General features: G+C 42.1%; 1 protein-coding gene across 1 annotated transcript in view; it reads right to left on the bottom strand.

Moving 5' to 3' along the window:
• Nucleotides 1–12,337, bottom strand: part of piezo1 (piezo type mechanosensitive ion channel component 1 (Er blood group)) — a 32,180-nt gene extending 19,843 nt beyond the window's left edge. The window contains exons 1-6 of the mRNA XM_079560462.1: nucleotides 11,688–12,337; nucleotides 5,015–5,110; nucleotides 3,357–3,522; nucleotides 3,009–3,150; nucleotides 1,966–2,200; nucleotides 1,131–1,344 (exon numbers count right to left, since the gene is read on the bottom strand). Of these exons, the coding sequence (XP_079416588.1) occupies nucleotides 1,131–1,344; nucleotides 1,966–2,200; nucleotides 3,009–3,150; nucleotides 3,357–3,522; nucleotides 5,015–5,110; nucleotides 11,688–11,751 (917 nt within the window). The 5' untranslated portion in view covers nucleotides 11,752–12,337. The remainder of the gene's footprint in view (nucleotides 1–1,130; nucleotides 1,345–1,965; nucleotides 2,201–3,008; nucleotides 3,151–3,356; nucleotides 3,523–5,014; nucleotides 5,111–11,687) is intronic.
• Between the last annotated feature and the right edge of the window lie 601 nt (nucleotides 12,338–12,938).

Genomic DNA, 12,938 nt, shown 5'->3' with positions numbered 1-12,938 from the left:
AGCGGTTGAAAGGCCAGGGTGAGGAGAGACAACAAGCAGTGGACTGAGCAGAAAAATACACTCAGGGCCTTGCCCAATGCGACAACACTTTTAAAATCAAGTGCTGTGGGTTCATGAAGTTTTCTGGTTATTTCTATGATGCTCAATTCATATGTATTTCTTTTGCATTGGTAAAGATTGTACATTAATAACCCTACAGTATTACGACTATTCAGACCCATACCATTGATCTCAGTCATAGTTTGTGCTGCCAAGCTGGTACAGACGGTGCATTGGCCTGTACATTTTGTTTTATATAATAACCATTTTAACCTCTTAACCCCCTGCCTGAACCGAGCACGTTTTGTGTCAAAATAGCGACAAAAATGAACCGAAAACAAGGATGAAAACGCAAAAAAAGAAGAAAAAATCATAAAAGTGAGAGAAAAAAATGCAAAACGTAAAAACAAACTGTCTAAAAAGTGTCAAAAGAGAATCAAAAAAGTGTTAAAGTAGCGACAAAAAGGTGACAAAATGTGATGAAAAAGTGATGAAAACACGATGAAAAAGCACAGAAAAAAGACGATGAAAACGCAACAAAAAAAAGTGATAGAAAAGCAGTAAAACACCAATGAAAACAGTGACAAAAAATAATTAAAAGATGTTTAAAAAAAAGCATCAGAAATGACAAAAACATGTAAAAAAAAAAAAAAGTGACAATGCAGCAACTGTAGTAAAAATCGTAGATCAGTTTTGTGGGTCTTGGCTTTCAAATGAGCCGTTACTCTGGCCTATAGGCTGTGAGCTCCAGTCGAGAAGCTTTTAGATTTGGGTAAAGCTGAACTGGAGAAAATGCACCGGGTTAAGGCGGAAGACACAAGGAAGAAAACGCCAGTGTTTGACTGTGACTGATGTAGGAAGTCACTGTGTAAAACTAACACAAGTCCTTTTTGCCATAGCTTTTAGAATTATTTTAACATAAGGAAAGTATGTTTTATTATCAGGCAACAGCAGTGTTCAGACTGTGCTAGTATTGCAGTATGAGTTATATTAAAGTCAGTGTAAACAAAGGTCACTGCTGTGGGAGCGATGGGCACTGCACAGGTGTGGACTGACCTCTCGCCCTCAGTATAAACACGAGTGAAGCGTACCTGGCCCACAGGCTGGCGGGGGGGAAGACGGCCTGCGACAGCAAACACTGGTACACGTACAGACACACCATGTGACCGGCCGTGAAGAAGCCCACCATCACACAGAGGGCGTTGAAGCCCAGGTGGCTGATGGGAAGATGGCAGGCCCACCATGTGCAGACGCCGATGAAGAGGAGGAAGTAGATGGCTGAGAAGGCCGAGGGCAGCGTGATACCTGGATAAAGAAAGACACGCCACAATTATGTAACTGCCTTCACACAGATTTACCAAATGAAGGATACTGCAAAGGATAACGCAGGTGAAAATAGGGTCGCCTGTCCCGTAATAATCCTACCAAACATGTCTTCTATTTACTGTACATAAAGCGTCACTTCCTACTGTTATGATTTCTGTTCTAAAAGAGATTGTCTGGCCTGGGTCGGCTTGAAACATGTGACCTCATAATGTTACAAAAATAACTTGTTAATTTGAACAGAGGTTCTTATCATGCACTGAGCGTTTCCAGTGTGAGTCCAACTGTAATTTGTTTCACGACATTGTTTGATTTCTAACGTAAGCACTGTTTGTCTGGTTATATTGCAAGAGTCTTCTCTGTGACAGCTGAACTGGCCACACATTGACATAGAGAGGGAGTTAATGTTGTTGAGGAGAACACCTGCTCCATATTAACATTCCCACTTTCCCTGTCAAGAGACAAATGAACAGTGGAATGGCAAGACTGACTTCCTAATTTAGAAACTAGCCCATGTGCCTCTATTTTTACACTCAACTTTTGTTGTAACCGCACAAAGACAGTTAAACTAAAATGAAGGTTGCTTGATGTGAGGTGCCGTACCAGCCAGGGCCAGCAGGCTGATGGCCAGGATTCGACCCAGGTCTCGAAGGACTCGGCAGGCGGTGGATTTGAGCCGCTCGGCCAACTGTTTGGCTCGGGTTCCTGTGGACACCTCCTCATCCTGGTCCTCAGCTGCAGACCTGTCCTGATGATCTTCGTCCTCTGACAGCTCCACCTCAGCCTCCTCTTCCTCGCTGTCTTCTGCCTCTGATTGGCTGTTTGTCAGGGAATCCAGCTGAGAAGAAACACCATGGAGTCACACTGCCCTTAGGAGATAGTCGTTTAAACTCAAGGCTAACTCCAATGTCAAACTACCCTCACAGTCACAAACATCACATTTTGTTCATTTTATTCATTTCTTATGGGGTATTTTAGTGCTGTTGCAGATCAGATGCCAAAGTATTGGTTAAGGCTATTTTAGATTTCATTAATAAAACATGGCAAATGGCGTTTATGTAAACTTTGGTGCCAGAGTCATATTGATGCATCCACATGTGGCTCTTCTCTGTGAGGGAAACAGCGGGCTTCATTTAGCAGAAGATTTATGAGGTTGCAAAAAACTCACAATATATAGAGAAATATTGATTCCCACTCACATTGTTTGTAAAAAAAAATATTGCAACATCAATCTTATTGTTGCAATGTGTTTGTATGTGTGTTCTTGTACTTATGACATTGTGAGGACCAGTTTGAGTTTTTAACTAACAGAGTGAGGACATTTTTGAAAAGTGAGGACATTTTGGGTGGTCCCCATTTATCTGAAGGACAGTTTGAGGATCAAGATGTAGTTTTAGGGTTAGGGTTAGATTTGGGTTATGATTAGGATTAAGATTAGGGTTAGGATTAAGGTTAGGGTTAGGGGCTTAGAGTTAGGGGTTAGGGTCTGGGTAATACATTAAGTCTATGAGTGTCCTCAAGATAGAAGTACAAGAGTGCGTGCGTGTGTGTGTGTGTGTGTGTGTGTGTGTGTGTGTGCGTGTGTGTGTGCGTGCGTGTGCATAAAACATGTCTTCACTGACACAGATGTGAGATGTGTAACTCACCGATGTAATGTTGGCAGCTGCTACCATCCTCCTGTTCTTGACCAGGCGATGACACAGGATGCTGGTTATAAGGGCAACCAAACACACAGCCAGGTCAGGACAGAGGAGCCGGGCCACGGTCCAGGGCTCACCCATGGGCAGTCTGCACATTCACATGAGACACAGCCACACACCCCTGACGTTAATGTGGATCAGACACTTTCAAGCGGCTAAACCACCTACAAACTAATAGTCTGCATTCCGCTGGCAAATACCTTTACACTGCACACTTGGAAATGACAGACGGCAGAGTTTGCACCGGGAAATGTTCATGCGATAGACGATGCTGCATCGTGTTGCTGTTCATACCTGGACAGGCCAATGTGACGGCTGATGGTGTCCCATTGTGAGCAGTTGTCTCCCAGTGCCGTGTCCAGAGGTGGGTAGGTGTGTAGCACAGTCTGGAAGCAGATATGAGCCAGGACAAACAGGAGGCCAGTGCAGAACACGGCCGAGATAAAACGCCCCGTGTGACCTGCAAACAGGAAGGACCCTTATATCTGACCTCTCAAATAATGGATGAAATATGAACTCGTATCGCTTCTTTCTATTACCCTGCACCTAAACAAGTTCTGAGAATCATTCCAAACTAGTATTAGTATTAGTATATTATTAGCTGGTGGCTCAGTAAATGCCATATGTAGTCTAGTTTGACATAGATAGATATTTGTAGATACTGTATATAGCTTATTCAGGCTTCAAAACAGTTTCATCCCACCTGAAGAATCCTTATACAGTTGGAGTATTTAGGTGAGGTTCAGTAAATAAAACTGTCTCCAGTCAGGCGACACTTTCTTTGGGGGGGAAACACCACTGCTTCCCCTCTCTGTGCATGAGCGTGTTTGAGTGTGAGCGCTCGCATGTGTGCATGAGTGTTGGCAGGGTGCTGGATTTTCCACAAGGGAAATATCCCCTGCCCCCTGTTTTTCTCTTTGTTTCACTGCTTCATTCCACATTTTACTGAACCTGTATGTCTGAATCTTATAGTTATGCATCAAAGCCGGACTGGGCCTCGTCCTGAGTAAAGCAAAGAGTAGTAAAGAAGTCTTAGTCAGTAAAAGGTGGTAAAAATACCACTCAATAATTAAAATGTTCTAGTTCATGTTTTGGTAATGAGATAATTCCAGACACTAATTCTGGAACATATAAACCAAAATATTTGAATATGAAACTATATGATCGTACATAGTAGTATGCATGAATCACTCTCAAAATAGCTGACTTCACCAACTTAACGCAGTACTAAGTAACTTGTTTACATTAATAAATCCTTTTCGTAGTCCCTCTGGGGACAAAACTAGTGTTAATGGGATGATTGGGGGGTCTTTCATCTCCCCCTGGTGTCTCTGGCCAGAAAACCACAATTGCAACTTTGCCTGCACCGGGTCGGAGCCACTAATACACACTAATGGAATCACGAGGAAGAAGCTAACAGGCTAACGGGCAAAGCTAACTGCGGGCTAGCGTCACTTAGACAGCATTTACAGCCAAGTTTGAGTGAAAAAAATTATCTCCATTGTGTAATTGATGTACAATATTCCTGTCTCCTTTTGTCGTTTCAGTCAGCGTAGTATTTACTCTCACGGACAATTAATGAGCAAAAAAATGCTACGACACCTGGAGTGGCGCTTATGTTCTCTAGGGGCATGAATTAGCACTGCTTTAATTTGGGGCTGTTACACAATACCAATCTGTACAAGTTGGCCAACATAATTTGTAGCTAAATGTATAGTAAATAACAACTTATGAACAGATCGATGATATCAGCCATACGTATATATATCGTCAATTCCTTTAGAAATATCAGTGAGCTTCTACTTTACATGAAAGTAGTAACAATGTAATCAAATCATCTGTGAGTAAAAGTACTCCATCAATCCATGCATTTTCTACCGCTCTATCTGTGATGAATGATTGGTTTAAATCACGACACTGCTCACTCCTGCTGCGCGAGTGTCAGGTCCCACCTTTGAGGGTGTGCTTGTTGGGACAGAGGAACCATGGCAGCAGCAGCAGGTACAGGAAGTAGACCAGCGACAGGACATTGTAGCGAAACAGGCAGGCTGTAAAAACATAAACACAATGACATCACTGTGTTAAATCCACATTCATAAATACCAGAGCACAGGCCACAGACCAAACACAAACTGCTCCCAATTGTCGTTGTTATCAACTTTAAGTGAATTTCTCTATTGTGAGATCAATCAAGGCTTTTCTCTGTATTTGTCCAAACTATGGCCTCCTTGAATTTACCATCCTTGACTGTCCCATTTAACATGTTCAGCTGCGTCTTTTCCCCTGAACCACTAAGCGTATAACACTACTGATCTCTGGAATGGAGCTTTATATTGGCTGAGCAGAGTGCAAGTGCCCAGTGAGTGTGTGTCTGACACTTGTTAACAGACTGCTTTACGAGTTGCTGTTGGCCTAAAAAGTCATGCCAACCTGGGGATGTGAAAACAAAAGCATGTGTGAGGTGATTTTCAGTAGTAAACTCCAGCAGAGATGATAATGAGCGCTGTGTGTCTGCTCCAGCTGCCCCGAGTTCAGCTCTGAGTTGAGGCAGAAGGAGTGGATTAGTGCATCTGACACAGAAACGGCGAATTCACTCACGGCTTTACGTAATCAAGCACGGTCTGCATCATTTTCCTTCAGAGCTGCGCAACGGAGGCAATGCAACTAAATGACGGTCTGACTACGCGGTACAACTAACTTGAGATTGAGAGATTTTTCAAACAAGGAAGGCATTTGTGTTTTTTCTAGGCCTGATTAAAGCAAGTCAGTCCTAAATCATCAGTTTAGCAAATGTGCTGTTTTAGTATTGTTGATGGTCATTTTCTAACGTTTTGCCACTCAGTTTAAAATGTGGTTTTGAAATGTTAAGTTTAGTAACTGTGAAACCGAAAGTGATGGTTTCACAGAAGGATAATTGTCACTCACTGAAGAGATCATGAAGTCTGGGAGAACATACTTCCAAACTGCTTTGCTCGTGTGATTTCAAAGAGGTGTCAATTAATGTGGCATAGGTATATTCAGCAAGCTTCTCTACAAAGACATCTCACGGTCTCCTTTCATCATTTAGTCAGATTGGGATTGCTCTTAATAGGATTTTATGATGATCAATGGGGTGAGAGGCTTTGCTGCTGCTGGACTTTTCAGCGTCAAATTGAGTAGTTTTTTTAAATCAGTGTGTGCTTGACCTGGGCTTGAACACGGGGAAGTGACACAATCTCTTTTTCATGTTGTCTTCTTTCCCGGATCTAAAAATCCATTGAAAATGACTAATGAAAGTTTACAACAAAGACATTTTTCCCATGTACATTTTTGCTAGCGTGTTCTCGGTGTGTGAGGCAGCGCTCCAGAGAACAGTCCGAGCTCCCAAAGGAAGACTTCAGTGTGCGACGGAGGTCAAGTGGAAAACCGAGGTAAGATCTGAGTCACATTTTTCCACACAAACACCGGCTTCTTCATCCCACACCTCGGCTGCACCGTAATCATTAGATCTCTCATTGCCTTCAGCAGGTCAGAAAGACAAATAACACCTTGCAGTTAGTGACACGTAAGCTCATCTGCCATAAAAGGATCAAGCCGCAACATAAAATCGAAACATTACTTAAGACAACGTTTTTACCATAGCAGCACAAAGGACTAGTTAACTGCTCTGTTATTTCCTCAGTAACAGGACACACAAAAGACTTTCCTGTCTACCACCCCTGCCCTTGGAGAAACTGAACAACAGTAACATGTTCAGCAACTCTAGTTCAGTATTTATTTCTTATTTCTTATGTTGAATGACCCCCAAAACAATAACTGCATAATGTATGGTGCCTCTCATATGCTCATGGGTTTTAAGTTATAGATGTTATGGACACCATTTGTGGCACTAAGGCAGCAGATGAATTGAGGCAAAACCCCTGGCACTTGTGGTATACATCTGGTCATCAGATAAAGTCTTTTTATCAACTGGTCTCTTGTGTCCGGCGCAGCGCAGACTGGTCACGCCCCATCCACACTATGAAAGCCCTGAGGGAGATTCAGGAGATTGTTGGAGCGTTTCAGCTGTTCACAACCAAAAGAGTGCCCCATCTCCACTGCCCAGCCTTTCGCACACAGTGACAGAAACTTGCTTCCTGAAGTTTAATTACTTAGTAGTAAACAGGCTCCTTTCTGCCCTTGTATGAAAGGAGTGGCCAAAACCTACAGATTGTCATGTTTGCATAGATCAGAGGCTGTGCAGCCGTGGGCAGTGCAGGTTTACAAAGAAAAGAACAGTTCGTGTTAATCCTTCATTAACGGACTGAGCTCATTCAAATTATGGACTCACTATTACTATCATTACTGTTCAGTTCATTGTGTTCAATAGGGCATAACACAAAGGCGAACCACTCAGACTTGTGCAGTTTAAAAGACAAACAAACATAATGTTTTGGACAGCAGTCATCCATTGAATGATGAGCTTTTGAGAAGACATGCCAGTGCCCACAAGGAGGGCCCCCACCCAGTCTCTGCACCACACACTCCCACAGTGACTTCATGAACCGCTGTGATAACACTGCCACACGTATATCATGTGTGCACACATGTTAGACAGCGCTGCTCTCAGTTTTATTGAAACAGCTTTAAATGTTTGATGACAATAAGCACACCGTTGTAACTATAATGGTCACATGCTCTGAGTAAAAACACTATCATTTAGTGAGCGCCAAGGCCCCAGTGTCTGCTCAGTCCTGACAAATAGAAACTTGTAAAGTGTAATTTCATGCTCTGCTCAAGAGAGACAGTTAACATAAAGGAATACAGTAATAACAAACCACGCTGTACCAATCTGCTAGAGCTGCCACCAATGGTCATGAAGACTGTCTACTCTTGTTTTAAGTATTGCATTTATACACTGAGAGGGAAAACAGCATTATTACTGTCATTGTTTGACACTTTTTGTTTGAGACCTTTTTATGAGCACATTTAATCTTGAGCCCAAAGCTAAATAAGCAATAGAGTGGCGCTTCTCCAAAAGTGTGTGTGGGAGATAACAGATTCATACAAACACACCTTCCTCTCTGTCCAGGCCAATATCCACAGGAAAAGAACCCAGTACAATAGTTAAGCAACATCAGTCGTCAGTGTGAAGCTATAACAATGTACACACACCCAAATCATCAAAGAGAGGCTTTCATTTCAGCGACATGCTGTATGAAAGCATGTATGAAAAAGATCACCAGAATCAAACTGCGCATGCCTTACAGTACAAGTGTGGCAATATGATGAGAAAGAAAAAGCTTGTCATATATTTCTCTTTCTTACATTCATAAGTACCACATAATCTAAGACTTCAGCATAAAGCCTTCATGTGGATTACTCATAAACACTGCCAAGAGTTTTAAAGGTGGTGATTGTTTCCACAAGGTTTTAATATGGGTCAATCAGACAGACTGGTGGTGGCTCCTCCAGACAGCCCCTCGTCTGAGCATCAGGTCCCAACACGTCTAACTGTTATCCCAAAGACATGCCTATAACTGTGATCCTTCAGAGACTTGAGAGTCCTTTTTTAGACAGGACACTGAATGCTACTGGAGTTTGAGCAGATCACACACACTGACGGTATTTCACACAAAAGCTTTAAGTCCTGCTTTACTGCTCTGTGGGAGAAGTCAGGAGTCCCACACCCACACAGCACACAGGATACACCAGCGTTTGACCACAGCGCAGTTACAGCTGCTGCACCCGCCCCCGCTGCCAACACATTTCATCACAATTCACTCTTTTTGAATGTAATGCAATTATAACAAGGTCTCATTAATGTGTTTGTCTGTGTTTATGTGCTGGTCTCCGAGACATGGATTTAGTCGTACTGAGCAGCAAAGTCATAACACGGTAATAGGAAGGAAATATCATGATAATAACAGAGTATGACGCATTTTGCAGTTTTGTTTCCATGGTAAAAAGAAAACACTAACCATGTTTACGGGAGCTTTACTATGGATTAATCACATTATCATGAAATAAATTAGGTGTGTGTCCTGTTTACATGTAATTACCATACTGAGTTAATTACCATTACACTTAAGCACCAAGCTGATGACATCCTAATACTTATAATCCTTTACATCTTGAGCTGACTGATCAGTGCCTCATAGCATCTGAAGGAAAACAAATCTGACTCCTTCACCTCTGCTAATTAAACACTTCGATTGTGTCGCTTTTACTTTGATTGAGCACATGAGTGTGAGTGAGTAGAGGGTGGCAATGCCCTGGCAGCTGGCAGACGACTCACTTCCTCCTGGCTCAGAACTCTGCACTGACTGAACAGTGCAGGTTGGAGCTGGTCACATCCTGCCAAGGCTCAAACACATTCTTTTAGATGACAGTATATTCGTAAACCTCAACCCCAGTACACTGTTTAAGAAGGTGCACTGACAACTAAGTAAGAAAAAATGACACACACACCACAAAATATTGCAGAAAGTCAAATTTTCTGATAAAACACGAGTCAGAAATTAGTTGTATAACAATAAATGGCCTGAAGCTACCCTCAGCAGAAAACATTTAGTGACTTCTGCTGTTTGAAAATGAAAGACAATTAAACATATGTCCAGCATTCTGTCCCTACGCCTTGCTGGTTCAGAAGAAAGAAGAAGTGAGAGAAGTTTGAACGAGAAAAAGTTTGACTCATAGAATAAGTGAGTGTAATATGTTGAATTACACCATGATGCACCGAAACTCAAACTGCAGCAAGTTTGTGTATTTAGAGCAAACGCCTGACAATCATTTCAAGAGTGAAGTAGTCTTGTGGGGCACAGGCCCAGCCAATGAAGAAGAACTTTTCAGTCAAAATAATCCAGTTGGTGCAAATTATTGGACTTATAATGATACTGAGTGTAGTGCATGTACTCGGAGGCTGGAGCAGGTTCACACATTCTCCACATACTCTCACTTTGTCCGACGGCAGCGCTGCTTTCCTTCACTTTCCAACACACTGCTCCTCTCTATTTTTCTGTTGAAAGTCCTACAGCTTAGTTCCTACAGACTGAATAAAACAGTCATCTACATTTGGAGTCTGTGGGAGCTGAGAAAACAACCCTCACACCTTATTTAGAGTGAACCAAAACACAAACAAATTATTTTAAAAACAAATCAGGAGCAAAATGATCATTCCGCATGAGCTTCAACATTTTAGACGAATACCGGATAATCAAATAGTAAAGCTAATTTTACCCGCCTTAACCGAGCGCATTTTCTCCAGTTCGGCTTTACCCAAATCTGAAAGCTTCTCGACTGGAGAGCAACTGAGTAATGCTTCATTTGAAAGCTAAGACCTGCAGAATTGATCGTTTTGTTGCATTGTCGTCAGGTTTTTGTAGCGTTTGAAGCGTTTTTTTGTGTGTGTTTTCGTCGTGTTTTTGTGGCTCACTCTTTCCTCACTTCTTTCTTTGTTGTGTTATTGCCGCTTTTCTGGCACGCTTTTGTTGCTTCTTATGACACTTTTTCATTGTGTTTTCATCCTGTGATTTAGACACTTTTTTCCAGGCGCTTTTAGATTTGCGTAAAGCCAAACTGGAGAAAATGTCCTCAGTTCAGGAGGGAGTTAAGAGGCTCAATCTGCTCTCGAGCATCCATGTTTTTAAGGGTTCTGTTTTCATTCACCTAAAATCAACTTGTTCCTGTTTTAGATAATTATTTCATTTGTGCTACTTACAAATTTCATATTTTTCAGTTTTTGTCGACGTAACGTACTTGGCAATGCTGGTCTGACTCTATGAAGAGCTCGATAGTTGGATTAAATGGGAGAAATGTGGAGTGCTGGTATGAATGTGTTTACAGTGATTGTTAATGTTTATTATTTTTAGGTCTTGGGCCCCAATGAGATGCTGCATCTCAAGGGGCTTTTCCTGCAAACAAATAATTAAATAAACAAATACATTTTCATGTTCTCATTGTGGTCTATTACTAGTGCATAAGAATGTGTCAATTTCAGGAAGCCTAGTGATCACCAACAGACGGCCCGGCCCGAGGGCCATGGAAGACCCCCAGACCAGTCTGTCTGGTTTTAAGTGGTCCCAAACTGGTCCAGTTTCAGTTTTACTTTTATGAAAAGTGAATTCCCTGTCTTGGAATATGAATGATACTGAACCATAGACACAAGAAACAACATGAACATGTTCTCTCATGGTCATAAATTGAGATAATTATAATGAATCAAGTGTAAGCAGAAAATGGCTTTATAAAACAGTGTTCCAATCAATGTAAAACAACTTTTGTTTAATTAGGGTACATTTTAGCCTTCGGATAGAAGTAATTGATGACCACTGCTTTTCTCCTCCTCTTGTTTCCATAGACCTTCTTAGAAAGTTGGCCTCCTATAGGCAGCACAGCCTACAGCCTATAGGCTATAGAGCCAAGTTCAGGCCTATTCGGGCTACAGCTTCTTCACAAGCTACTTAAAGTTTTACAAACGTTCCCTGCTGTCCTCAGATGTATGAGTGCAGATGTTAGACTTGACAGTATAATAGTCCGTCTGTGGAGCAGAGCCGGCTGTCAGGTGTCCGCGGAGTGGGACGGACTGTTAATGTGACAGAACCCACTGATAAATAGCCTATCCCATAGCTGCAGTTAATAACCCATGACCCTGGACACAGCGTGTACCTGTTAAGAGGACGGTGGGCAGCAGAAAGCAGTAGAAGAACCACACAGCCACCTGGATATCCATGTCCTCAGATCAAGCACATGACAGTGCCACAACGAGCCCCCGATCCTACTCGCCATCTGGGTGAGCGCAAATGGAAAAGACAAATGACCAAAGAGAAGTACTCCAAGCTGCGAGCATGACTTCAACCACACTTCAGTCCAAGTTTCGATAGCTTCTTCTAAACGGATTAACCAAATCCAGATTCAGTCTCCTCGTCCCGCGTTGAAGTTTATCGCTGAGTTGTTCGCGTTAGAAAAATAGGGAGCTCCTCCTCAGGCCCAGTCCTGAGCTACAGTGGAGTAGGTGGAAAAAGTGATTCACAGTCAGCGTCTCAGTTCATAGAGGAGCTATTCTCCAGCTGCACGGTCACCTCCCTGCACACTCCGCTCACACATTACTCCACAAGTCCGCTGTTCTGCGCAGCCATGGGTCTGAACCCGCGCTTTGATGTGTCCAGAGAAGAACTCACGACCTGTCTGTTAGAGAGGGGCTGTTGTTTACTCAGGGCACGCGGACGGACTTGTCCTCAATTGTAAACAGGGAAAAGTTGGCAAACTTATTTGAGTCAAAACCAAGTCATGGCGTGTGTCAGGAGCGCCATCTGCTGGATAAACCAAAGTCATGCATCCACATACGGCTTTTACCCAACTCTTATTTTGATTCATTACTATCGGTCTCTCACAATCGATATGAACCATAATGAATAATAATGATGTTTTTATGACAAATCTCTATTATTTAGAAAGACACAAGAACATAGATATTTAACACTGACGGTCCAGACAGACCGACTGGGGACCGTACAGGGCATGTTTAATAACTAGTTTAAAAGCAAAACTATTATTTGTTTAATCAAGAGTCTGGAAACAATTAATACTGACTTTTATTATGCAAATTATTTCATTTCTGGTGTTATCAGGCTGACGCGTGAACTGTGAGTCGGAGCTTGTTGGGTTGGGGTCAGTGTTAATTTTGTCGACTAAAATATTTAGTCTTAATTTTAGTCAAAGCGTTATTTTTGACGACTAAAATTGGACTAAAACTGAATTAAAAGTCTCTCATGAGACTAAAACTATGACTAAAATGTCCAGATATTTTAGTCGACTAAAATAAGACTAAATAAAAATGAAAAGGAGAGACTAAAGTCATCCAAACTTCTAAAGAGCCTCAGATCATGTAAATTCTCTGCCAAAGGAGCAGCTCTGAGC

This window comes from Gobius niger (genome assembly GCF_951799975.1).
Source record: "Gobius niger genome assembly, chromosome: 7".
Taxonomy (NCBI): domain Eukaryota; kingdom Metazoa; phylum Chordata; class Actinopteri; order Gobiiformes; family Gobiidae; genus Gobius; species Gobius niger.
The sequence above is the reverse complement of the archived record's forward strand: the minus strand, read 5'-3'. Positions and strand labels throughout refer to the sequence as shown.